Source organism: Polypterus senegalus, chromosome 6 (genome assembly GCF_016835505.1).
Source record: "Polypterus senegalus isolate Bchr_013 chromosome 6, ASM1683550v1, whole genome shotgun sequence".
NCBI classification, from domain to species: Eukaryota; Metazoa; Chordata; class Cladistia; order Polypteriformes; family Polypteridae; genus Polypterus; species Polypterus senegalus.
The window spans coordinates 15,257,548-15,281,909 of NC_053159.1; the positions used below are offsets into that span (position 1 = coordinate 15,257,548).

General features: G+C 42.6%; 1 protein-coding gene across 1 annotated transcript in view; it reads left to right on the forward strand.

Annotated features, from left to right (window-relative positions):
- The window catches only part of c6h1orf158 (chromosome 6 C1orf158 homolog), an 81,259-nt gene that overhangs the window by 7,081 nt on the left and 49,816 nt on the right, over positions 1 to 24,362 (forward strand). Inside the window, exon 3 of the mRNA XM_039755431.1 lies at positions 392 to 566. Within this exon, the coding sequence (XP_039611365.1) occupies positions 392 to 566 (175 nt within the window). The remainder of the gene's footprint in view (positions 1 to 391; positions 567 to 24,362) is intronic.

Genomic DNA, 24,362 nt, shown 5'->3' on the forward strand with positions numbered 1-24,362 from the left:
TGTGTGCTTTTCTAGAACAAACAGGGTTGTTCTGCATCTGAACTCCCTTTACATTTGAGGTCCACTGTGAAAGGCACTATATAAGAATTTCACTCTATACATGTGACTATAATGACCCTAAAAACTTTTAATAATGGACTTTGCATGCTGTTGGAAACACAAGTTCTACCTGATCCACAATTCTCATCATTTTTCTGGGTTACGAATAGATTGAGCTCTTCATTCTAAAACTTATGGTTGTCCCCCATCACTTTATAATCACGTCGGGTTAGATGGTCACTTACAAAAAAAACAAAACAAATCACTTTACAAAACTTCTTTCTATTCATCCTGTACTACAGTATCAGGCTCCAGCTGACAGATTATGTCTTTTTGTTTTTGGGGGTATCAGGGTCTGCCCAAAGAGGTCCTTTTTGGTCACCACATGACTCCCGCCTCCTGGTATCTGGTGTCCACCTATGATGAGTTTTTCAATCGCAGGAGTAATCCACTCCTGCCCACTCGGCGATATTGGGATGGGAACAGGCTGGCCTGGCTTCCTGAGAGGAGTGACCACCCGATACCAAGTAAGCAGCTAGCCGGGGGCTTCTCAACGATTCCTCGATATCTTTTGGTTTCTTCGGTGATTGTGTTGGTGCTCCGGGATGGGGTGGGCACCACACAATTCCAACATACTTTCTATTCTGGCTTTAAGCAATCGCGTGAAAGTGAATGGATGTCTGCTGTGAATAGCCATTGTGATTTCTTAAATTTGAGAGAGTTTGGGTAAACATCATCTTAACCTGCAGTTGAGGTTTTAGGCAGCTGATCAGTCTGTACTGTCACCCCAGGTGGCACTTGGCCAAGGAAACACTACAATTGGCCTATTCCAAGAATTTCTTGATAACTGCAAATATGCTTTAGAGGAGGTCTTAATTTTCAGTTATTCCTTTTACTTGGGGTCACTTTGGATGTTCTGCAGATGTTCCACTGTTTGATCCACAATTTGTGTAATCAGCAGCTCTGAGAATTGTGAAGATGTGGATTAGCGGTCCACAAAGCTTTGTCTGCTCTGATTGACAATTTCCACGTCCCATTGCCCCAGACTGAGGTGGTGTGATCTCGACATTTTAGGGTCTCCTGATACCGAACACATTAATATCTCGATGATGTGTATGTGTGTGTGTGTGTGTGTCTGTGTGTCACAGTTTCTTGAGGATGGTGGGAGCTAAAAAAGCTGGACAGAAAAACAGCAAACTTAAAACTTAAGCCTGTTATGAGATGACGATGTGCTCAGTAGTTTTTGAACCAAATCGTGCAAGAGAAAGAGGCACTCGAGAGGAGCCCTCAAATACCGTAATTCTGCAATTAAGGATGAATTCTTGTTGTCAGTTGATATCGTAATGACCTATTTTATGATCCGAGTGGTAAATAATTATTGAAATGTTATGGAATAGTTTGGGCACAAAGCCTACGGACACTCACGTCCAAATTTTTTGCTTATATATCTGCGTTGAGCGCTGCCATCATGAGCCGGCAACAGAGGAGACCTACAGCTGTGACAACAGTCATGGGCTCACCATTGCTGGCTCCTTTCTTGTACCCCCTAATCTCTTGGAGCAGCAGTGCCAGCAATAACTGCAAAAACAGCAAAATGCTAGCTGTCTGGCTTTTCCTCACCCTCTCAACCTAATCACGTATAGCCGACTAACTCTTTGCCGTCCTCCGGAGCAAAATGCAATGCATACACTAGCTAGTAGTTCCTCTATTTTGTCGTCTTACAAATATAACATTTTCTGTTGTTGGTGACGCAGATGACTCCTGGAGGAGGACAGACACATCCACGATACAATTAGATACAGTAGGCCACTTGTACTTATGAATGTGAACCATCAAGACAGGCTAATCTTACCTGAGCAAAAACATCAGAACTGAGCAATGAAGCTTGTAATGTGAACGTAGCCACAGAGACGATCTAAGGGCGTCAATTTCATTAGCCGTTTCTACAGCTCAATATATATATCAGTCCACAATGGCCACCGGCTACACGAGATTACAGTATGCGGAAAATGAATATAGAGGCAACTTTGGGGAAAAAGCGGGAATTCATTTTAAGAGTCATGTGAGCAGCATAAGCAGCAGTTTTCATTGCTCAATGTCACAATTGGCCAGGAGAGATCATTGTCAGTAGTGGCCGAGTACAGCATGTGGGGAAATACGTGAGGGTCTACTCCAAGGGTCCATGTCGGCAGTAGTCTGAACTAGGGCTGCCAAATTAGCCGAAAAATAAGGGTTGAATATCCATCCATCCATCGATTATCCAACCCGCTATATCCAATCCCAGCCAACACAGGGCACAAGGCAGGAAACAAACCCTGGGCAGGGCGCCAGCTCACCACAGGGCGCATACACACATCCCGACACCAAGCACACACTAGGGACAATTTAGAATCGCCAATGCACCTAACCTGCATGTCTTTGGACTGTGGGAGAAAATCGGAGCACCCGGAGGAAACCCACACAGACACGGGGAGAACATGCAAGGGTTGAATATTCAAATTAAAAGTAAGTAAATATTCAAATATATTCAAAATCATGTTAACGATTCCAGGTGATTACCTGCAGTCTGTAGAAGCTTTTTAAAAAGTGTATTATTACAGTACTGGCTGTAGTTGCGGCCACAGCCCTTATGAAAGGAAAGAATCTGCACAGCCATTTTGTCTTCAGTCTGGCACTGACGACTGGGTGAGCATTAAGTATTTTTGTTAAGATAGCAAGTCATGCAAAGAAGCTTAACAACCTCACAAACCACACATTCTTGTCACCGCACTTCATTACATCTCTCTATTATAAAAAAAAAATCTTGGAGGGAGGCGAGACGTGATTTTCTCGGAAAGACACTAATACGTCCTGCAAGAAAGAGATTGAACCATGCCCGGTGCCTGAAAATAAAAGACAAAGAGTAGATGCCAAAGTAGAACGTCGTAAAGAATTCAAAAACGGCATGGTACACATGCAGAGCAGGTTAGAGATAATGGAAGTACGAAAATTGAAAAGTCTCAAAAAAACGATAGGAAAGAATGCATTAGTACAAACAAATGGAAATTATTACTCGGTGAAATACCGGAACATCAAAAAGAGATTTAATATATTGTTGAGATTTAAACTTTAAGTCGGAGACTTGTTGATCATCTAAATCTTGTTAACAGCGAGAATTAAAAGATTCCAAAAATGTTGGTGCAGTATGAAGTCCGGTGAGACGGAGACTTTTAACATGAGATTCTTTCAAATCACGCCCAGTCATGTGAATGCTTTTGGCAGACACACTTCCTGCCCTCTCAGCTCGTATAAATTTTTATCAGGACAATAATTTTATATGTTCTAGATGACATGTCAACGATGATGCGAAGAAGAAAGAGCATGGACAAACATTCGAGAAAGTCATTTTATTTATTTGAGAGGAAGAAACGATATTCACTCATGGGAAGTTATACGTTGTGTTGTCACGTTGTAAGTCCAAACATGGAATCAAAATTCAATGCGATCTTGAAGAAAAGTTAATTCCAAATATTGTTTTTACTAAAGTTTTAAAGTAGAAGTGAAAATAATGCATATATAACAATTCCCATGAAAATAACAATCTGTTTAAATTGTATATTTGGTAAACCAAACTCGGGGGTGGGCGAGTGAAGCCCCCTAGTTTATCTCTTATATATATTTCTTTTCTGATTCGTCCTGCTTCCACCTCAAAACCGGTCCCGCCCACACGCAGCCGACACGGCATTTCTCGATTCCTATTTGTCCTCTTCCAAACCCCTCCCCATGCCGCCAGCGGCTCCTCTTCAAAACCGGTCCCGCCCACACGCAGCCGACATGGCATTATTGCCAAGCTTCTGAAGTACCCTTACAAAATAAAGCAAACTCTGCATGCAGCTAAAATTTACTTCTCCAGCTAGATTCCATGCACAGAACCATCAAACCCTTTGCTAAATCATACAAACACATACATGAAATCGCTCAGTCCAATCCGACAGCATCTGTACGAATGCTTTTCGAGGAAAACCCTAGGCAGGATTTACGACGATACAATGCCCCGACATGTCACACCAATGTTGCAGCGATTTTCATCGGAGAAGATGTCAAACCTCCTGCTGAAAGGGACATTTGCATCTATCCCATAGGCAATTCATAGGCAATATGAATTGCGATCCTGTGGTTTACCCACTTTTATTCCCATACAGAGACATCGGCTGGCACAGAGATTTACAACATGTTCCCGATAAAAGAACCGCCAAGCGAATAAGGCTTACTCAATGCCAATTTTACGCGTACAGATTATCAATGAGGAATACATTTAGTATTTTGCACTCCAGCGGCGAACTATTCCAACAGTACGTCGTAGATGCGTATGTAAAAACAGAGGGCGGGCGTCTCAATTATCTCAGATTACATCAACAAGATCTGCGCGTGGAACAATACAAAGGACTATCAGACGCAGTGCGTGCAAAGGCTGAAAATAACAACGTATGTGTAGGCAAAATGATCATATTACCGTCCACATTTCCAAGAAGTCCACGATACATGCAACAAAACTAGCAGGATGCCATGGCCATAGTACGTAAATTCGGACAGCCTTATTTATTTATCACTTTCACGTGTAATCCTGCTTGGCCAGAAATTCTACATGCACTGTCGGATACCCAAAGATTCTAACAACCAGTCTTCAGCCACGGTCACTTGTACGTGGCTTTTTCTAGGGTTAGATCTTTCGACTCATTATCTGTCGTCTCCACCAAAACACCTATTCACAACTGCGTTTTTCAAGAAGTATTTATTTCTTCTTGATTTCTGAATTCCTTTCTCACCGTTTTCCATTTCTGTACTTACACCGGCTTATGCTATGGTGGGCTTCGGCTAGTATTAATATATCATTTTTTTTGTTTTTTTTACCCATGGTGCATCTATCTGCAAGCCATGGGGCACTTGTGACCATGTTGCTTGGGTCTTCATTTGGCTCTTGTAGGATTTTTGATGGTTAATAATCAATAAGACGCCTACTCTGGATGACGGCACAATAATGTGGGATTTGAAAAATACATTTTTTAACTTGGTTAATTATTTATCAGTTTTGCCTTCGGCAATACTGGTAATTAATCAAATAATTCAACAAGGTGCTTGCTTTATTTACCTTACCTTTCTGTGTTGTATAAGGGAGGGGGTCTCCTGGCCATTAGACTTAATATCAAGGTAACTGAAGCCCACTTGCTTCAAGAAACAGAATAATACAATATATTAATAAACACAAGGATTATAGAAGTGTGATCAATGCACATTGACTTATAAGACTGGATGCAGACAGACAAACATGTAACATATAGGCTGGCTGTTTCTGGGTTATTTAGAATTCTAATTTATCTTGGTGCGGATGATTAATTTTACGATACCAAGTCTTCATCAATGATGTCCGATGTTGCTTTGTTGTTGCCCCGGGTTCAATTGGAGGATTCCTCATGCATTGGAGTGTCCTCTTTCTCTTTGCTGCGTGATCCTTCTCAGTGCTGTTCTGCTGTGTCCTCAGGTTGTCGTCTGCTGTCTTTTTCCACTTCTTAGGGACAAAGGCATCACTCATTCTGGTCCAAGAGTTTAGCTGCTGAAGTAATGGCTGCTTCTCGGCCTCATCAGACTATCGGCACACACAGAAATGGGTTTGACAGACTGGGTCTCAGCTTCAGGTTCACAAAGAGAAGAAGATTTCACCTTTTCAACTGCTCGTGTTAGTTTAAGATAAGATTTTAGAAAGTCTTTTTGGAGAATGTGCACCGGGGAAGTGTCCCAGAGTTCTTTAGGATTCCCAAGGCACTTTCAGTGAGTGTGTTCAATTCCAAATTCTCCAAGCTTCTCTTTGCTTCTCCCCATTCTCTGCCATTCTTTTCTTCTTCTTCCCTCCTCACTTTTGAGAGTTGGGGTGCATGTGGTTTTAAAGGTGGCTTTTACACCTTCTCCTGATTGGATCAAAGTTACTTCCAGTTACAGAATCAGTGTCTTCTAATAGGCGAGTTCATCTGTCCATCTTAGTTGTCATCCCTTGAATTATAGGTCTTTGTTGGTGAAGAGAGATTCATTGATCTTGACTTTGCTGATGATGCTGTGATCTTTGCGGAGTCAATGGAGGCTCTGATTGGGGCTCTTGAGAGACTGAATGAGAAGTCTGAGTGTCTGGGTTTGCAAAAAAGACAAGAGACAGGCCTTTAATGACCTCTTGGGCACAACCATCAGCAGTGTGTCGACCTCATCAAGAAGTTTACTTATCTCACCAGTGGCATTCATGCCTCTGCTAACTCTTCCTATCAAGTCAGTTTGGAAGATTGGGAGAGCATGGGGGGTCATGAGGTCTCTGGAAAAGGGTGTGTGGCACTCCTGATGTCCCTGGAAAAAGACGAAGGTCCAGGTCTTTAGAGTCTTGGCAGTGACTGTCTTGCTATATGTTTGTGAGACGTAGATGCCATCCAGTGACCTGACATGAAGACTGGACAGCTTCGGTACTGCGTCTCTTTGAATATCCTTGGGTATTGCTGGTTTGACTTTGTGCCAAACGAGTCATTGCTCACGGAGTCCTGAAACGAGGCACATTCCCTGCATTGTAAGGGAGCATCAGTTATGGCACTACGGTCATGTGGCGCAATTCCACCAGGGATGATCCGACTTTCAGTACCTGAGTGGCTGGACCAGGCCAAGGGGACGCCCACGTATTAGTTTAAGATAAGATTTTAGAAAGTCACCTTGGAGAATGTGCACCTAGGAATTGTCCCAGAGTTCTCTAGGTGTGTGTTCAATTCCCAGTTCTCCAAGCTTCTCTTTGCTTCTCCCCATTCTCCGCCATTCTTTTCTTCTTCTCCCTCCTCACTGTGAGAGTTGGGGTGCATGTAGTTTTAAAGGTGGCTTTTACACCTTCTCCTGATTGGATCAAAGTCACTTCCAGTTACAGAATCAGTGTCTTCTAATAGGCGAGTTCGTCTGTCTGTCCTAGTTGTCATCCCCTGAATTATGCGTCTTTGTTCTTTATTGAGTCCATTTCGGGCCTTCTGGCTCAAGAAGTCTGCAGTGGGGCCTCTGGAGAGATGTCAGGTCACTATTGATGTACACTACCAGTCAAAGATTTGAGAGCACTTCAGTTTTTCCAGTTTTTCTTAAAAATGAAATCAGTAGAAATTCAATGAACAACCTAGAACGGTGAAAAAGTACGCAGTAAACTCCCAGAGGTTTAAATTTAAAGTTTATTATCACTGGAATATTATCCAAGTAGTACTTCAGAGAATGTAGTAACAGTCTGTTCCAACTCTGCTTTAAGACACACAGAGTAATCTAATCTAAGTAATCAACAGAAGTTCGGACACCTGCACAAATTGTAGGCTTCAACTTGCAAGGCCTAATTTATTTTAATTGCTGCAAATCATCCGTAGGTTGTAACATATTCGTTATTCCCTAAAGAAGGCCATTAGACATACATAAACGAAAGATCTGTGTGTGTATGGAGCAGTCCGCTCTGCTCACGCTCGACCACAGCCACTAGATGGCGCATGCATGCACTTTTAAATTTTTTCAGCGCTTGCATGCACCTCATTACAAAAGACCGGTGTGTAGCAAACGTTGCCGTGCAACAACAAAATCATGCTAATGACACAGATGAGGAGACACAACGTTGAAATTAAGCAAATTCCGCAGCTCAACAACGTGCAGGTGAAGTCCCTCAACAATGGAGGGTAAAGCTTGAAGTCCATCCATCCATCCATTATCCAACCCGTTATATCCTAACTACAGGTTACCATCCCCTTGAAAGGGTCACAGTCATGGTTTAGTGGCACATATCAAGAGAAGATTTGTTTTTTTACTTGCTCATCTGTTTGTTTTTGGCTCCGATTTCATGATTGTTTTCATTTTCTTGTATTTGGCTTCTTTTCTTTGCCTCGTTAAGTTTCATTTTCTACTTTCCGGGTGTGGAAAAAGCACAAAAACACCAAAACAAATAATAAGGATCAGACAAGAGAGTAATCTACAAAGACTGACTCCAGATTGGGACTGAGTGTGGGAGACAAGTTGTTGGCTTTTATAGGGACAGGAAGAGGAGGGTCTAACGGGGCTAGGCAGAAGTGAGGTCAGTTTGAGGGCGTGGCCTGTAGGTGGAAGTGGAACCTGGTTGGTTTTTAGGTGATGTGTCCTTCCTGTGATCTGCAGAGGTGGGAGAAGAGATATTAGCACACTTCGCCACCCTCTGAGTCAACTCTTTACTCTTAGTTAAACCCCTTGACTGCCTCAACATGTGCACGTGTGTAACGTGGGATATATTTTGTATTCCCCTATGAATCTCAATTGCATCCCATTTTAACGGCATACATCACGGATGAGATACGTGATACTTTTTGGTTCTGCTTAAGAAAATCCCAAGGCAGGACAAAAATGCAAACATGCCATTAGGCCAAAATCTGACTGTTTATGCTCCTATTAAAGATCGGAATAATATACACTACCAGTCCAATGTTGATACTCTCCCATTTTTCCAGTTTTTATTGGAATGTAAGCCGTTCAAGTCCAGCGAATAATCTGAAATGGTAGAAAGGTAAATAGTAAACTGCCAGAATTTAAAAATTAGGTTATCAAAAACTGAAAAATATCTTCAGGGTTATAGAAAAGGAGTGCTTTTCAGGAAATGGGTTAACAACTTATAGATTTTCTGAAGCAATGAAATTTACTTAAGCCTTGAAACTCCTTCAAGAAGTCCCAACTTTTTTTTATTTTATTTATTACTTACAAGCTTTCTGCCCGTATACAATCGGGAACAAAATGTGTTGCTACACCATCTGAAGCGTTATCTGGGCAATATTGCATTGTGTTTTGCTATCGTAATGGCAAGAAATTAACAAGTTAAGACAGACAGACAGACCATTATAACTCTTAAAAGTGTTGGTCCGTCCTTCAAAAAAATGGCAAAGACAAGCAAACTGGCGATGAATGCAACTTACTACAGCATCAAAATTAACTTGGAAACTGGAGAACCGTCTGACAGAAACAAGTCTGGCAGACCCAAAGCCACAACAGAATAACAACTGGAAAAACGGAGGTGTTGTAAAACTTTCGACTGGTAGTGTACAAGTTCTTTGTGTTTTGCAGAAATGATTAATGGATCAAAATTTCTCCCCCAGCTCCTCCAACAAACTTTGGGCTCCTGCAATCCAAAGTCTCCCGGTGGAGGAACGATGTGGCCCCTGCGGAATTAAGGAGTATGTACAAGTCTGCGTTCCAGCAGTTTCCATCGTCGGCGCTTTATTTCCCACGCTACGTCAGGGCCCCCCGTTGGCTCTGTAGCAAAATGCACAAGCCCAACTCCCTTAACAAAGACCTGCACTTCAGGGACAAACCCATCCTCCAGGTGCCCGAGCAGAAGAATCCATATGCTGCGAGTCCACCACTTTGGACAGGGGCCAAGCCTGACCGGATATGGAGGGGAACATTAAGCTTTTAGTGAGGGGGGTTGGCAGCACCTCTGATGGGGTTACAGAAATCGGGTCTTTGTATCCTAATGATGATCCTAAAGTAGATCTAATGTGGTAAGTCCACCACGTAGAGTGTGATGGGTTTAGAAATATAATGGCAATAGGGGAAAAAACAGCAGGACGATTCTGTGCAGGCAAGGCTGGAAATGGGAATTCTAAGATTATTCCATCAGTTTGAATATAAATCGTAATGGGACATTTTTTTGCCAATTTGCAATTTGGGTTCACAACATCTATTCATAGGTCCATCACTTGTAACTGCTTCATTAACTTTTATTTTTTAATGAAGCCATGAAAGAATATACATATGCCATAAACTCCATTCATTGCTTCTTTTCGCTTATTGTTCAATTGAAATGAGATGAGTGTGCCCACTTGGTTCGTTTTTATATTCGAATGGTGGTATGGAGTTCTTTTTAAAAAACAAAAAAATCAACTCCACATCTCTCTGAATGGGAATACTAAATCAGTGTAGGCGTCTGTCAACCAAAAATCATAAGAAGAAAGCGAGTTAAAGGTAAAGCTGAGCTCCGTCTACAGCAGTGGTCTCAAACTCCGGTCCTGGAGGGCCACAGTGGCTGCAGGTTTTCATTCTCTCCCTTTTCTTTACTGGTGACCAGTTTTTGGCTGCTAATTAACTCCTCTTCCTTTCATTTTAATTGGCTTTGTTTCCTTGAATTTCTTGAATAAACAAAAATGAAATGTGAAGTGAGTGAGCCAAGAGAAGACCAACCAAGTCAGGGCCTCAAACTCCAAACAATTTCACTCCAACCAGTTGCTTAATTAGGATCCAAATCTCGTTAATTAAACCCGTTCTTTAATTCCATGGCTTGTTGCTGCTCTCATTGTGCAATAGCAGACATTTCCAAAATTAGCGATTTTCTCTTTTCTAAGAGCACTGGTCAACTGTTTTGTGGACCTGAGCAGATCAACGTTCACCTTTCTTTATTTTCAGATTTTGTATGATGGACACAATTTGCTGGTCATGTTTTGGTTCATTTTATATTTCATTATTGTTTGAGTGATAATTAAGGAAAAAGAAACAATTGAGAGGTCTGAGTCTTCAAGAACAAGTCAATTAAAATTAATTCAAAAGAAATTAGCAGCAAAAACAGGTCACTAATTAAGGAAAAGGTTAGAATGAAAACCTGCAGCCACTGCGGCCCTCCAGGACTGGAGTTTGAGACCACTGGTCTACAGACACATATACAATACACAGATTAGAAAGTCCTAAGGTCGTCTCGTTCACTAAAAATACACAAACTCTGCAACAATATTCACAGAAATCCAGCTCCACCATCGTACCCAAAATGTCAAGACCCCCTCTGAAGTAGCGAGCCACAGGGAGTATTCAAATAAGGGGAAGTCGGGTCATGTAGCTACTCTTACAGACACATAACACAATACACATGCTGGAAAGTCATGGGGGCTCCTCTTAAACCAAACTGGCATGGCCTCTACAGAAAGGCAGCTCCACTAGTGAAGCCAAGGACACGAGTCTACCAGTAAATGGATGGGTCATCCATCATAGAACAAGGGGAAGGTTAGGTCCTATAGCTGGGGAACTATTTAGGTTTAGGATTTAGGTGAGAGTGGCTCTTAAATGCTCGTAAATGACAATTGTTGTGTTATTACTACTCGGCAGTTTATACAGAATCGGGGGGACTTTGGTTACGCAGACATTTTCAGTGTGGATTCCTTTCTGGGACAGCTGAGCGTCATAAAATATAGTATAGCCTTACGAAAGCTAAAATGGGGAATGGTTGTTAGCATCTAGCAAAGAACAGTTAAAAAACAAAACATGTCAACGAATGAAGAAGAACGTGAATATCCTCAGAACACACGTCTACTTTCGCCCCATGCCCGAAGGACCGAGCCGAGCTGTTTTCCTTTTACTCTAAACACACAGTCGGAGAGCTGCACACTGATGGTGTAATGGAAGCTTTTGCTTCTGAAAACCTTCCGGGGACATCTGATTACAGTGGGCTGGTTGGCTCTCAAAATGGTTGAACCTTCTTGAATTTGAACTTTCCACCACCATTGCCGTTTTCCCTCCTTTACCTTATCAAAAGGGAAGACTTTGTACATCTTGGCAATCTCTAACTAACCCATTTGCTATCAAAATGCTGATTTCTGGGCTCTTTTGATGGTACAATTGGTGATAATGCAGACAGTTATGTATGGTGAACAGTACTTAACTTGTCAAGGCAATCAGGGATTTCTTTCTGTAATGTTAAGATCACGAATTGCTCATTTGAAATGTATGACTCAAATCATTCTAAAAACTCAAGTAACTTCTAATATAGAAGATAATGAATCTTGTCATATTTACTGTATACAACATTTGGATCAGACTGTTTTTTGCGGGTGTCCAGAAGTAGCTTCAGTCTGAAGTTACAGAATTCCTTTGTAAAGGAAAAACGACTTGAATTTAAGAAAACATTAAAACAATTTATGGTGCTTCATGCTCATCTGGCATTGTACCCTAAAATAAACCATGGCTTGCTTTCTGATTTTTTATTTTTGAAGATTTAACATGACATCCTGCCAGGTATTCGGTGAGTTTCTGTCTTACTGATAATTAACTTAACTTCATCCATCCATCCATCCTCTTCCGCTCATCCGAGATCGGGTCGCGGGGGCAGCAGCTTGAGCAGAGATGCCCAGACTTCCCTCTCCCGGGCCACTTCTTCCAGCTCTTCTGGGGTAATCCCGAGGCGTTCCCAGGCCAGCCGGGAGACATAGTCCCTCCAGCGTGTCCTGGGTCTTCCCCGGGGCCTCCTCCCAGTTGGACGTGCCCAGAACACCTCACCAGGAAGGTGTCCAAGAGGCATCCTGATCAGATGCCCGAGCCACCTCATCTGACTCCTCTCGATGCGGAGGAGCAGCAACTACTCTGAGCCCCTCCCAGATGACTGAGCTCCTCACCCGATCTTTAAGGGAAAACCCAGACACCCTGTGGAGGAAACTTATTTTAGCCGCTTGTATTCGTGATCTCGTTCTTTCGGTCACTACCTCATGACCATAGGTGAGGGTAGGAACATAGATCGACTGGTAAGTTGAGAGCTCTGCCTTACGGCTCAGCTCCTTTTTCACCACGACAGACTGATGCAGAGCCCTCATAACTGTGGACTGATCCGCCTGTCGATCTCACGCTCCATTCTTCCCTCACTCGTGAACAAGACCCCGAGATACTTGAACTCCTCTACTTGGGGCAGGATCTCACCTCCAACCCTGAGAGGGCACTCCACCCTTTTCCGGCTGAGGACCATGGTCTCGGATTTGGAGGTGCTAATTCCCATCCCAGCTGCTTCACACTCAGCTGTGAACCAATCCAGAGAGACTTAACTTAACTTGTGGTGACCAATGTTGTCCCCTTGTCCTGTCACACTTGTTCCCAAACAGTCCCCCGGTCTGATGTTTACTCAGTTATGTTTTACCTTTTTTGGAAGTCGATTTCAATGAAAGTGTCTGCTAAGCAAATAGATATTAATGTAAATAGGTAAGGGTATAATATTTCTTGATAAAGTTTAACAAGTTAACTGGGAATTTTGAACAGGGTGGGTAGGACTCACTGGGTGAAGTGAGTTGGGTGTAATCGTAAGTGAAAAGGGACCATGTACTTGTGTGCGCAGACCTACTACAAATAGCTCCTGTGAGCAAAATGTAAATGATACTTCAATACAATGAAGAACATACCAAGAAGAACACTGTAATTGACTGTGCCAGAATAATTCAAAAATTATCTCTCTATTATAATAAAAAAATCTTAGGACAAGACATGACTTTTGGAAGTAAGTCCGGTGAGACGGAGACTTTTACCATGAGATTCTTTCAAGTCACGTCCTACTTACAACTATTTTCAAACCAGACCACGGTCATCAGGTGCATTCCGGCACTTAATTTGGACAGACAACAATCCATTAAAGGGCTTACTTATGAACGAACACACACACACAAACTCTTATGAAGATTCAGTTCAGAATCACCCATTCATCTGAATATGGCAGCAAGAAAAGATGAAGTCAAATGAATTCACGCGAAAATTGTCAATTGGTTAAATGCGTATGAATAGACTACGCTGAAACAGTTGGTGGTGATGTTGCGGAAGATGAAAACATCAACTTACAATATCTCAAAGAATAACTACAACCATTAACACCATCTGGTCTTCCACATGCCGAATTACTGTTGAAAGAAGGATGTATCGTAATGTTATTGTGTAATTTATGTCTGAGTGATGGGCTATGCAATAGGACAAGATTAGTTGTATTAAAATTGGTCTGATATGTCAAATTTTAACAGGTGACAAGAAAGGTAATGTAGTACATCCTCTGCGTATAACATTAGAAACCAAAGGAAATCTTGTTATGCCATTTGTATTAAAACGTTTACAGTTTCTCGTTACAATAGCTTTTGCTATGACAAATAACAAATCACAGGGACAAACATTCAAAAAAGTTGGTTTATTTATTAGAGAGAAATAAACGATATTCTCTCACGGGCAGTTATACGCTGTGTTGTCACGACGTAAGTCCAAACACGGAATTAAAATTCAATGCAATCTTGAAGAAAAGTTAATTCCAAATATTGTTTTAACTGAAATTTTAAAGCAAAAGTGAAAATAACAATTCCCATGAAAATAACAATCTCTTTAAATTGTATATCCGGTTAATCAAACTCTAGGGGTTGGCGAGCAAAGTGAGCAGGGGGCAGAGCCCCCAAGTAGAAACTAAAAAGCAGACAAGTAACATCTTTAACTCTGGAAGTGGCGGTGTTGAAAATGCTGCAATTTTCGCTCGGAGTAACAAGCGCAGATAGGATTAGGAATGAGTATCTTATAGGGACAACAGAAGCAAACAGTTTGGTGACAATGCCAGAGAGGCGAGACTGAGATGGTTTTGGCACCTCAACAAGTGACGTCAGAGTGGGAGAGGTGTCACTCTTCCTTTCTGCAGGGGGAGAAGGAGAAGAGAGAGTGTTATTAGACAGTACCCCCTCGTGTCTTGGCGGTAAATCACACTTACCCTTAAGTTGCTAACCGAGTACATGCTTGTGACAACACATATACAGTATGTATATATATATATATATACACAGTATATATACAGTAATCCCTCCTCGATTGCGGGGGTTGCGTTCCAGACCCCCCCACGATAGGTGAAAATATGCGAAGTAGAAACCATATGTTTGTATGGTTATTTTTATATATTTTAAGCCCTTATAAACTCTTCCACCCTGTTAACATTATTAGAGCCCTCTAGACATGAAATAACACCCTTTAGCCAAACGTTTAAACTGTGCTCCATGACAAGACAGAGATGACAGTTCTTTCTCACAATTAAAAGAATGCAAACATATCTTATCTTCAAAAGAGCGCCGTCAGGAGCAGAGAATGTCAGAGAGAGTGCTCGCTAAGAAAAGCTAACAATCAAAAAATCAATACGTGCTTTTAAGTATACAGAAGCACCGCGATAAAGCGGCATTTTGTAGAGGAGCGTCCGTGTCCTCTGTGCAAACAGCCCCTCTGCTCACACCCCCTCCGTCAGGCAGAGAGAATGAGAAAGATAGAGAGAAGCAAACAAGCACGGCGCGGGAAGCATATCTTATATCACTGAGGAGTTTTAGTTAATATGTAATACATGCTCTGATTGGATAGCTTCTAAGCCATCCGCCAATAGCGTCCCTTGTATGAAATCAACTGGGCAATCAAACTGAGGAAGCATGTAACCTAAATTAAAAGACCCATTGTCCGCAGAAAGCGGCGAACCAGCGAAAAATCCATGATATATATTTATATATTAGTGCTTACATTTAAAATCCGCGATAGAGTGAAGCCGCAAAAGTCGAAGCGCGATATAGCGAGGGATTACTGTATATATATATATATATATATAACCGGGGTACTCAATAGGCGGACTCCGGTCCGCATCCGGACCCAAATACGGTTAAATCTGGACCGACGCCAAAACAAACATGCAAATTTAATCATAATCCAAATGAGTTCTCAATGAAGTGCACAATTGTGATTCCGCGCGATATATCTTTGAGGTTTCTACTCGGTTTGGCTGCTTCATCTATGTCCAATCACAACAGCTGTAACAATATCGTCATAGCAACGTTCCCACTACTCCCCGCCTCCCCCCCAATACTCGCTCGCTAGCTCGCTCATTCACGGCAGCCAGGTTTATGTACCGGTCACGTGCTGTGGGTCAGACCGGTGAACAGGCAGTCTCATCACTCGCGGGCAGTGCAAATTTCGATAACTGAATTTTTTTTTTTGCTGACTGAAAGTGAAGATGGCTGGCTCAAGACAGTACATTGATAAGAAAAGAAAAGTTGACTTTGAAAACCGCAAATTTAAAAGTGAGTGGACAGAAAAATATGCGTTTGTGCTCCCCGTGGGAATGAGAAAACCAATGTGTTTAATCTGCAACGAGACGGTAGCAATAATCAAAAGTGGTAATGTGAAACGCCATTATGAAACCAAGCATGCACATTTTGAACAAAATTACCCTCAGAACTCAGAGGTAAGGACCATAAAAATAAACCAGCTGAAGTCATCATATGAAGCTACAAGCAGTGTAATAGTTAGATCAGCCACACAACAGGAGCGGGCAACAGAAGCCTCACTAAGAGTAGCATGGGTCCTGGGAAAAAACAAGAAACCCTTCTCTGATGCTGAAGTAGTCAAAGAGTGTATGAGTGAAGTGGTGACTGCTCTGTTTGAAGGGACTCAAAAGGATGAAATAATCCAGAAAATAAACCAAATACCCAGTTCTGATTCCACTGCTGCAAGACGAACTGAAATGCTCGCTGATGAATTGCTTGAACAACTTAGTTCTGCTATAAAAAAAGCCAAATTCATTTCATTGGCTGTGGATGAATCCACAGACATCACGGACAATGCACAACTCATGGTCTTTGTCAGATTTTTTGATGAAGAAAAGGGAGAATTTCAGGAAGATGTTTTGGGTCTCACAAACCTCCATGGACACACAAGGGGGGATGATATCTATGAAGCAGTGACACAGATGCTTAGAGACAGAGCGATAGACCTGAAGCATGTTGTTTCCATTGCTACTGATGGCGCACCATGTATGATTGGTAAAGAGTAGGGATTAGTGTCACGCTTGAGAACTCACCACCCTGACCTCATGGCATACCACTGCATAATTCACCAGATGGTTTTGTGTGCCAGCCTTGGAGAAAGGTACTCAGAAGTCATGACAACAGTCATGAAACTAGTCAATTATCTGAGAGCATCCTCTGCTTTGCAACATCATTTATTGCGCTCATTTCTAACAGAGGTGAATGCAACATTTGATGATTTGCTCCTTTACAACAATGTCCGGCGGCTTCGTAAAGGCAAGGTACTGGAGCGTTTTTTGGCACTGCGGAAAGAGCTGGAGACATTTCTGTTGGATCAGAAGAGTGCAAAAGCCAAACCGTTTGTGGATTTCATGAAGAATGACGAGAAAATGGAAATTGTTGCTTTTCTAACGGACATTACTTCCCATCTTAATGACCTTAATATGAAGCTCCAAGGCAAAAACAGCACAGTGTGTGACCTCATGTTAGCTGTCCGTGCTTTCCAGAGGAAGCTGGAGGTGTTCAAATGTGATTTACAGCAGGACCTGCTTCACTTCCCAAGACTTTTGGATCAGACTGCAGGAAAACATCACCATCACAATTATGCTGAATTCCTGGACAAGCTGATTAAAAATTTCCAAACTCGCTTTGAAGATTTCCCTTTGGGAAAACAAGTCTTGCTGTGCATCGAAAATCCATTTCTTGTCAAAAATATTGCAGAATTCTCAAATGAAGCCACAAAAGTCTTTCAATGGGCCAGTGCTGCTTCTCTGCAAACAGAGTTAATTGAGCTACAAGAAAACCTAGCACTGCAGGAATCTCACTGTGACCTTGTTAGCTTCTGGACAAAGATGGTTACTGCGGCAGGTGTTCCTCTCCTGCAGATGATGGCCCTTCAAATTCTTACAATGTTTCCCTCAACATACTGCTGTGAATCTGCCTTTTCCACTATGAACATGGTGAAAAACACATACCGCAACACCTTCACCAATGAACATTTACATCAGTTCCTCCGCCTTGCCCTCATACCTTTTATGCCCAAGTTCAAACAACTGGTGGCACAAAGAAGGTGCCACCTTTCACACTACAAGGCCTACCATGTCATTTTTTTGTGTATAGTTGTAAAGTTTGGGGATGGCTTTTTTTTGGAGTTCTCTATTTGGAATTTGACCTTTAAAATTTATATTTGAGTAGCCCTGATATATACTGTATATATATATATATATATATATATATATATATATATATATATATATATATATATATGTATATATATATATATGTATATAGTGACACTAGAGGGTGCTGTTGCTCCTCAAACCCCTCAGACAAATGTCTACAACACCAGGTAAAAGCATCAGAAATATTTTTAATTACTTCTTTCTTTGATATTGTGCCACATTGCACCACAATCACCCCATTAAACATCCTTCCATCCATCCATTATCCAACCCGCTATATCCTTACTACAGGGTCACAGGGGTCTGCTGGAGCCAATCCCAGCCAACACAGGGCGCAAGGCAGGAACAAGCCCTGGGCAGGGTGCCAGCCCACCGCAGCCCCAATAAACAATAAATCAATAATCACAATAATACAATATCTTTCCTACTCTCCTCCCAGCAGCTCCGTCACACTACATCCCAACTCCGGCTCCCTTGTTGGGTCTTCACCAGTCCTTTAAATAGTCCTTGACCCGGAAGTGCTCCTGTCCATGTAATTCAATAGCACTTTTGTGTCAGATGAAGACTTGTATTTTTCTTCAGCCCGGAAGTACTTCTGTTCTTGACTTGGGAGTACTTCTGGGCTATTTGGGAAATAATAATACCCTCGTCTCCCTGCAGCGTGACACGGTGGCACCCACGGTACCCAGCAGGGTTGTGAATCCATACTCCATCTCCCATGATGCTCTGTGGTAATCCGGGGCACTTCTGTGCTGCAGGGAAGACGCCATCTAGCGACCTGGATGTATCGGCTGGGATGAGATGCTGGCCGTTCATCACTATATATATATATATATATATATATATATATCTATATACTGTATATATATATATATATATACATATACACACACTAGCTATGTAAGCCCGTGCTGTAAAAAGCCCAGGTTCGTAGAAACCATGGATTCTGACACTTCAATCAATCAATCGCACCGGTTGTGCATTAGCAGCTAAGTGAGGTTCTCTTTCCTCTGAGGTTTTGTTTTGCTGATGTGCTCACCACATTTGTGTATTAGTGGCTAAGCGAGATTCTCTTTCGTCAGAGGTTTTGTTTTGCAGATGTGCTCACCTCATAATATGTCAATCTGCAGCTAAGTGAGTTTTCCCTTTGGCGACAGAGTCACTTTCTTTGAGCTTCATGCTGTGGCCTCGCTCTTTTGGGCCACCTTGCACTTCTGGGCCGGGCAGACAGACAGACACACTTCCACGCGTAGATGTTTGTATATAATTTATATATATAATATATATATATATATATATGTATATGCAGGTATACTGACTTTGGTCAGAACACACACCAGGATGACCAAAAAGGAAGAAAATTAAATTGTTCATAGTAAGACTGTGTGGCCATCTTATTTACAGCAATTGCGAAACTCGGTCGGTTCCATATGCTATCGCATCCCAAGGAGAATATTCGGTGTCTTCTAGAATCCATGACCGGAAGGAATTCATGCTACTGTGAAGAATAAAGAGTGGCAACATGCCCTAGACAGATGCACATAATAAATTGGCGACTTCATGCATATTGAAAAATTAAATGAATGTCGCAAAGAGGGCAGGGTCAACATTGCCCACCTTGTTTAAGTTTTGGAACAAAAATAAAAAGTGCACAGAAATTCTTCGTCGGTTGATGGCTCAAAATCTTTCTCATAGACTGCTGACAAGTCTTTTACCTGCTCTAACATCAGGCCTAAATGACAGAGTTGGCTCATCAGACTGCTGCTTAATTAGTACCCAGATCACACTGGAGAGGGTGCCGATGCAGTTTAGGGGCTTTTTGGCTCTTGCGTTTTGATCGCTGTCGTCTCTGCTGCATTTGGGGATTGAAGGCTATTAGTCTGGTGTGTCATCTTAAAACTCCTTCCTCTGGGTGTCTGCACACAGATTTTTCCCTTTTGTGTGACAATACATATGCAATATTTGACAAACCATCTCATAAGAGTTGGCATCGACATTTTTCCCTGGAAAGGAAGCTGCCAAACTCATTTCAATATGTTGGTGTAGTTCAAAGCAAAGAATGATGAATCTTTAAATAAGCAACCTGTGTGATGAACTCTTTCATGAATCTTTGGAGACGCATCAGCAGAAGACGCTGACAGTTATGGAGAGGTACGCTCTTAAAAATATTGGTCCTTTCATGGCATTTTATGGTTCTTTACTTGATTGTGTGGTTCCCTGTCGGTTAAGCATCCTTTCATTCTGGGACGGGTTTTTGTACAGTATATGAAGTTGGTCCTTGGTGCTTTGAAAAATCTTCCTAATATGTAGAAACCTGAGATCTTTAATGCATGGCAGGCTACCTAGCAGAACACTAACAGATTACGAAAACCTGCACTTAACCTGTGTTATTGCATGCAGCGAGACTCCTTTGAAAATCATGAGCCACTGGTATTTCACAAATCTGCTACTATCTATGTGGGCTTATTTACTGTATGGGGTCTGTTATGAATCTAAACTAATAAAAGACTCTTTCTGGGACCTTCATGTGGATCTGTCTTTTGGGAACAATATAGCATTGGACTGAAGAACTGTTCCGGCTCCTTTATTTTTAAGAGTGTATGAGTGGTAATGAGGATTGGGATTTATGGTTGCCAGAGAGACAAGATGTTCCACGTGCCTACCCAGATGGGCCGCCTCAAACTGGGTGATGCCTCAGTACCACACCAGTTCTGATCCCCAACAGGCCTGACCCCAGTGGCTCTCTTACAGCTCTCTCTTCTTGTACTCCTTCGGTATTGCGTCCCTTTGGAGAATCCTAGGGTACCATTGGTTTGACTTTGCGTTGCTCACGGAGTCCCAAATGAAGTCTAGGTGATCATAGCCATCACCCCACAGACAATGAGGAACGAAATGATGCATACAAAATTGAATTCACCGCAGAAATGTAAGTTTTTACTGCTTCACAAAATAAATGTTTGAAAAAATTGTGTTTCGGAATTTGTACCATTGACCAAAGAAGCAAGGTGCTTAGTTCTATTTGAAAACATTGACATAAATTCATTCCACATGTGACTGCATGTCATTTAATTTTTAAAGAATGATCTCGTCAGAAAAAAATAAACCACTGGAGTCTCTTGCTGTCACGTGTAGACATTTTGTTGAGATGTGCTCTGGTAGTGGGATACCCACTTTGCCAATTATGATGAAAATCTTGCCGATTGCAATCAGACTTTTCTGAAAGCTTTTACTGAGTGTTAGGTAAGGAGTGTGTGTGTGTGTTTGGGGTTATGTAGATAATTTAATACACAGTTTAAGCATCCTTGTCTGATTATTGCATTGTTTAGAGCAGGGGGTCCTCAATTGCTGCCCTGGAGGGCCGCAGTGGCTGCAGGTTTTCTTTCCATCCAGTTTCATAATTAGAAGACAGTCATTGCTGATAATAAAACTTGTGTGGCGGACGGCTGGGACCCATGCCCGGCCAGGACGCCCCTTTGACACTGGATCTGGGGGAGCAGTCATGGAATGCACACTACGTCCCCCGGAACACTTGGCCGTAGCCCCCCTGGGTTGCATAGGGGCCACTATTGTGGAACACCAGAGCTCATCCCTGTTGGGCTCCGTGGCCACCACCAGGGGGAGCTGCATGGCTTCCTGAGCTTGTGTGGGCTGGAAAGCAGCCATACCCGGAAGTGCATCCTTAATTAGGTCAACTATCACCTGAAGCACTTCCGGGTGGACTATAAAAGAAGCTGTCAGAGACTACTTGGAGAGGCAGAGTCAGGCAGTGGACGATGATGACGACGACGACGACGATGATGATGATGATGATGATGATGACGCTTGCCGAGAGGAGTGGTGGTGAAGGAAGGTTTGCTATTTTTGTTGGTGCTTTGCTTGTGTGTTTTTTGGGGACTGTGTAGATGCCTCCGTTGTCAGTCTGTGTCGGGTTGGCACTGGTGAAGTGCTTATTCTCACATTTAGTATTGAATTATTTGGCCTGTTAGTGTTTTGATTCATCCAAGAGAAATTTTAATTGCGCTGTAGAGTTTCCTGAAGAAGGGGCCTGAGTTGCCTCGAAAGCTTGCATAATGGAATCTTTTTAGTTAGCCAATAAATGGTGTCACTTTTGCTTGACTCCTCCATTGCTTCTCTGAGAACATTATCCGTGAGTTTTGTGAACCAGGACAAATTTAAACTTAATACTCCTTCCAATTCACCTCTCATTTATTTCTAAACATGTTTTTTTAACATACAGTAGATACTATATGGTGCACATGCACAGGTTGAAAAGGAAGCCCATTAGCTGGAGAGCTGCTGGTTTATTGGTTATGCGTATTTCGTTATTAACTGACGTCTGCTTAAGAAAACAGACAACAATTAAAACTTCAATGCAGCTGCTCAAAACTAAAGGGTTCAATTAAGGGTTCTGATTTGTAATGGGCAAGATAACTAAAATGAAGCCTAAAAAACGTATTGCTTTAGTAGTAAATAAATGGGTTCCGGGCGGCACAGTGGCGCAATGGTAGAGCTGCTGCCTCGCAGTAAGGAGACCTGGGTTTGGTTCCTGGGTCCTCCCTGTGTGGAGTTTGCATGTTCTCCCCGTGTCTACGTGGGTTTTCTCCGGGTACTCCAGTTTCCTCCCACAGTCCAAAGACATGCAGGTTAGGTGCATTGGCGATCCTAAATTGTCTCTAGTGTGTTCTTGATGTGGGTGTGTGTGCCCTGCGGTGGGCTGGCGCCCTGCCCGGGGTTTGTTTCCTGCCTTGCACCCTGTGTTGGCTGGGATTGGCTCACGACCCTGTAGTTAGGATATAGCGGGTTGGATAATGGATGGATGGTTAAATGGGTTCTATTTAAGAAGGTGGTTGAAGTGAAACCCACAGCCACTGCGGACCTCCAGGACTGTAACTGAAGACCTCGGATCCACAACAGAACTAAAATTTGTCTTTGATGAATGAAAGCGCTAACACGGCATAGAGTCAAATAGCAAGTTTGATTATCAGCCAGGACTGAGTTCGGATTAAGAACCTGCCTGGAATGAAAACCTGCAGCCATGGTGGACCTCCAGGACTCTGATTAAGGAGCCCTGGTTTAGAGTGTCAGTGGGGAAAACAGCAGGGTCAGCGCCCAACAAAAGCTCCATTCTGAAACTCGGCTGAGAGTGTAGCACCCCTCTTTAGAAAGCTGGTGGAGTTGTTACAAGTGGTGGGCATTCCAATACAGATCAGAAACATCAATGGCATCCTATGCTCCCGAGGCCCTTTTTACAAGAAGAGTATGACCACCTTATGTGTCGTCACGTACCAGCGGGTACACATGCCACTTAGTCTCAAAGTGTGAACTTATCTTTGCATGAGGCAGCCATCCGCTTCGATCAGAGAATAGGGAAATAAAGTTCAATGACGGGAAATAAAAGAGAAAAAAAAAAATTTGAAAACACGTTGAGCCGGATAAAGAATGCCACAGAACAAAGAGGTGGGCTAGGACTCAAGTGGAAGTATCAGTTGGCCTTGTTTTATTCCCAGTAGCTGTAACAGTAAAGCAGCCTGGCTTGCTGTCACTTTCGGTACTAAAGCCACAGCAGGAGATTTGCAATCATGAAAGGGACCCTGAGCTACAAGCTATGGAAGAACAGGTAAGACAGCTTTACATCCGGCAATTAAGACTGGCATCTCGAATACCCTCAGGTAAAAAATAAAATATAAGAAGTCACTGCTGTAAGAAGCAGCAATCAAGTTTTCATGTCACTAATTGACTGGTACGATGGAAGCCAGAGACAGCTACACCTTGCAGTTCTTGGAAGCGCACTCATCGAGAGAAGTGTGTTACGGTTTGACATCCGGCCTACACTATATTGCCAAAAATATTGGGACCCCCCTCCTAAATCATTGACTTCAGGTGTTCTAATCACTTCCATGGCCACAGGTGTATAAAATCGAGCACCTAGGCATGGCGACTGCTAGTGGCTTCTACAGCCATTTGTGATAGAATGGAGCTCAGTGAATTCAAGCCTGGTACCGTGATAGGATGCCACCTGTGCAATAAGTCCATTTGTGAAATTTCCACTCTACTAAATATTCTGCGGTCAACTGTTAGTGGTATTATAACAAAGTGGAGGCAACTGGGAACAACAGCAACAAAATGGTAGGCCACGTCAAATCACAGAGCGGGGACAGCGCATGCTGAGGTGTGCAGAAGTCGCCAACTTTCTGCAGAGTCAATAGCTGCAGACCTCCAAAAGCTCAAGAACAGTGCAGCGTAGAGAGAGAGCTTCGTGGAATGAATGGGTCTCCATGGCCGAGCAGCTGCAGCCAAGCCTGGCATCACAAAGTGCAATGCGAAGCATCGGATGTAGTGGTGTAAAGCCCACAGCCCGCCACTGGACTCTCGAGAGCAGTGCAGACGTGTCCTCTGGAGAGATGAATCGCACAATCTGATGGCCGAGTCTGGCCAGGAAAACGGTACTCGCCTGACTGCATTGTGCCAAGTGAGACGTTTGGCAGAGGGGGATTATGGTGTGGGGTTGTTTTTCAGGGGTTGGACTTGGCCCCTTAGTTCTAGTGAAAGGAACTCTTAATGC